Here is a 3,761-nt window from a genome sequence, read left to right as displayed (position 1 = left end):
GAGATGTGACAAAGTGGGAATTTTTCGTAATTTTTTTAGTGAATTTTGTGTGTGCCTCCGTTTCCCTTTGTGTGGGAAAGCATTGCTTACTCTTGGCAGAGATTCAGAGACATAGGTGTGACAGGCATCTCCCAAAATGTTAGCAGTGTTTCATCATGATGTAAAATGTTTTCCACATAGGATCATTAGACTTTAAAAAACATACAAAAATACAAATCATGCTTTAGAAGTCCCACTGGGCATTGTTAGCTACAAACCTTTGGAGACATCAAGTGAACCAAGTGGGAGAAATGTTGAACTGGGACCATATTAAAAAGCATGAAGACCAAATACAAATATGGGATAGCATTTACACTTTGTAAATCAAAGCTCATTTTCCAAAGGTAGATCAAATGCACCAGCTCATTCCTTCATATAACTGCAGGTTTTTTCATGGAGAAAAATCCAGTTTTTGCAGAAAAAGGAGAGACAAGAACCTCAGCTGAGGAACCTGGCATCCAAACTCTGAGAAATAAGAGCTCATCACTTCAAGCTTAGTCTGTCCTGTGGTTACAGGTATTATCTTCCTGACTGCATTTCTATACCACCTTCCAGAGAGGGGAATGAATGTGGTTTGTGAATATTTCAGGGACAACGTATGTCAGGGGATATCTTTTATTGGACCAACTTCTGTTGGTGAAGGAGAGAAGCTTTCAAACTAAACAGAGCTCTTCCTCAGGTGAATATTAAAAGTTTTAGCCTCAGTCACTTCCCACAGCCATGCCCATCAACATTCAGAGCACCATTTAGCAGAGATAGAGCTTGAGATCCATGTCTTGTGTCAGGTCCTCAGTTGGGAATCTGTCCCACTGCCACAAAAGGAGCTACCTTTGTTCACAACAGCTGAGGGTCTGGCTCAGTGTGTGTCCCAATGAGGTGTCAAGTGGTGATAGAGTCTTACTAGCCCTGATCACACACGGCAGATGGTTTCTAGACTTCGAGTTCAGGGACAGCATCTTCCCTCCCACCCCGGGGTCTTTCTTGTTCCTGTATTGTCATCCCACTGTCAGTATGGAGTGTGGAGAGTTATTCCCCAGTTAGGGCTTCATATCAGCCTGGTTCTGCCCATTCCTAAGACCTACCCTCCAAAGAGCTGTGTTTTATCACTGCTACATAGTGAATGTCGGGAAACACGTCACCGGGTGGTCCACACTAACCCCCCACTTCAAACTAAGTTACGCAACTTCAGCTACGTTATTCACGTAGCTGAAGTCGAAGTATCTTAGTTCGAACTTACCGCGGGTCCACACGCGGCAGGCAGGCTCCCCCGTCAACTCCGCATACTCCTCTCGTGGAGCAGGAGTACCGGCGTCAACGGCGAGCACTTCCGGGATCGATCCCAGAAGAGAGATTGCTTACCGCCGGACCCGGAGGTAAGTATAGACGTACCCACCGACACCAGCACATGGTGGGAGAATTTATTCCAGATCATAATTTATGGCATAAACTGATCTCTTAAGAGGGGGTGAAACCTGAGCTGCCCAGGCCAGGCACATCAGCTGCTGCAGAAGTCCATGACTAACACAGAGCCTTACCAATTATCTGTTCTCAAACTCAGACTTTGGCACTTAGCTCTGACATCTACATTTAGCTTTTAAATTTCAGCGAATGATCAGGAGAGGAGGGAGATTTTCTGAATATTTATGGAATTAACTCATGAGAATTGATTAACTCTTAACTCTGTGTTCTTCTGATTCAACTGCAGTGTTATTGTTCCTGGACTGAACCCATGGCAGGCTCACACTGGAGAAATCAAACAGCTGTCACAGAATTCATCCGCCTGGGATTTGGGGATCTCCCTGACCTGCAAATTCTTCTCTTCCTGATGTTCCTAGTGACCTACATCGCAACTGTAGTTGGGAACACCCTCATCGTGGTGCTTGTTGTGGCTGATCTGCACCTTCACACCCCCATGTACTTCTTCCTGAGGCACTTGTCCTGCTTGGAGACCTGCTACACTTCCACCTTTCTGCCCAGGTTGCTGGCCAGTCTCTTGACTGGGGACAGAGCCATCTCAGTCAGTGGCTGTTTCACACAAATGTATTTCTCTGGTTCCCTGGCAGCTACTGAATGCTATCTCCTAGCAGGTATGTCTTATGATCGGTATTTAGCAATATGTAAACCCCTGTACTATTCAGTTCTTATGAATACCAAGTTTTGCCTACAATGGGCTGCTGGGTCATGGTTCAATGGCTTTTTGGTGATTACCATCTTTGTCCTATTCATATCACAGCTAATATTCTGTGGGCCAAATCAAATCAACCATTTCTATTGTGATCCCATCCCACTGATGGAACTGCCCTGCAGTGACACACACCTGATGTTATTGTTCAATTTCATTTTAGTTTCTGTATTCACCCTGCCACCATTCCTACTAACCCTGACATCCTACGTGTGTATTGTTGGCAGCATCCTGAGAATTCCTTCCACCACCAAAAGGCAAAAGGCCTTTTCCACCTGCTCATCTCACCTCATCGTTGTGACAATTTTCTATGGAACCCCAATGATTGTCTACATGCTACCGAAACGTAATACACTGAGAGACCTGAACAAAGTGATCTCTCTTTGCTTCACAGTCCTGACTCCCCTGGTTAACCCCCTCATCTACAGCCTGAGAAACAGAGAGGTCAAGGAAGACTTGTGCAAAGCAGTCAATAAATGTGGCTTTCAAAAAACCATGCAGAGACTCCGAGATAATAACTTAACCTGAGGTTTTCAATGCTGGTTGGGTGATTTAAGCAATCAGCCCCCATAAAAATTAAGTTGAAAATTCTCAGTGAAAATCTCAGCAGTCAGTGTTGTCCAGATCGGTGGATGGACCAATGTAGGTGGTGGCCATAACCATGAATCATAGAATCATAGAATATCCGGGTTGGAAGAGACTTCAGGAGGTCATCTAGTCCAACCCCCTGCTCAAAGCAGCATCAATCCCCAACTAAATCATCCCAGCCAGGGCTTTGTCAAGCTGGATCTTAAAAACCTCTAAGGAAGGAGATTCCACCACCTCCCTAGGTAAGCCATTCCAGTGATCCAATGGCCCCTTATTCCATGGCCCCCTTATTGAGTTTTTTAACTGGGAACCAAGACAAGTGGAGACAAAATTTTAATAATTTTTTTTATCTCCGTGAAAAAGCCATTTCTGATCAAAATTCATATTTAGACAATAAAAATACTAACTCCTGGTGCAGCACAGATGGGGCCTGTGACGGTATTGACATAAACTGGGACCATATAGATCATTGTTGCAACCAAGGTCCTGTAGTGGCACCCAAATCTTGTATAAAGGGGGTCAAATCGGGTGTCTAAGACAAGGTTATGGTTTACTGGTTATGATTATGCTGTCTATATGTGTGTATCAGTTTTGTAGTTGAAGTTATGACTATTGGCTCTATACTGTCTGTATGGCAAACTTATGCTATGCTTCTGGGTGACATCCCAGACAAACTGGGATTAGCTCTGCCTAGCCTGCTTGATGGCCAATTAAGGACCATCAGCTATACAATGGACCCATTGAGAGAAGGCAAATATGCCTTCAGACTCAGCAAAGTATGCAGGAACTGGCCCATGTGACTCCAGACTCCATTTTGCTGTAATTTTCCACAGTAAGAACAAAGAGTTGTTCTTACACCTGGAAAAGACTATATAAGGCTGATGCCTCATCTCCATTTTGTCTTCAATCCTGCTTCATCCCTCTGGAAGGACTTTGCTACAAGCTGAAGCTT

The 3,761-nt window shown here is 44.4% G+C and overlaps 1 protein-coding gene across 1 annotated transcript; it reads left to right on the top strand.

Moving 5' to 3' along the window:
• Positions 1-1,768: 1,768 nt before the first annotated feature.
• LOC135886500 (olfactory receptor 2AP1-like) lies at positions 1,769-2,749 on the top strand. Its single transcript, XM_065414230.1, has one exon. The coding sequence runs from the start codon at positions 1,769-1,771 to the stop codon at positions 2,747-2,749; it is 981 nt and encodes a 326-aa protein (XP_065270302.1).
• The last annotated feature ends 1,012 nt before the right edge of the window (positions 2,750-3,761 follow it).

The sequence above is a fragment of the Emys orbicularis genome, chromosome 12, assembly GCF_028017835.1.
Source record: "Emys orbicularis isolate rEmyOrb1 chromosome 12, rEmyOrb1.hap1, whole genome shotgun sequence".
NCBI classification, from domain to species: Eukaryota; Metazoa; Chordata; order Testudines; family Emydidae; genus Emys; species Emys orbicularis.
The sequence above is the reverse complement of the archived record's forward strand: the minus strand, read 5'-3'. Positions and strand labels throughout refer to the sequence as shown.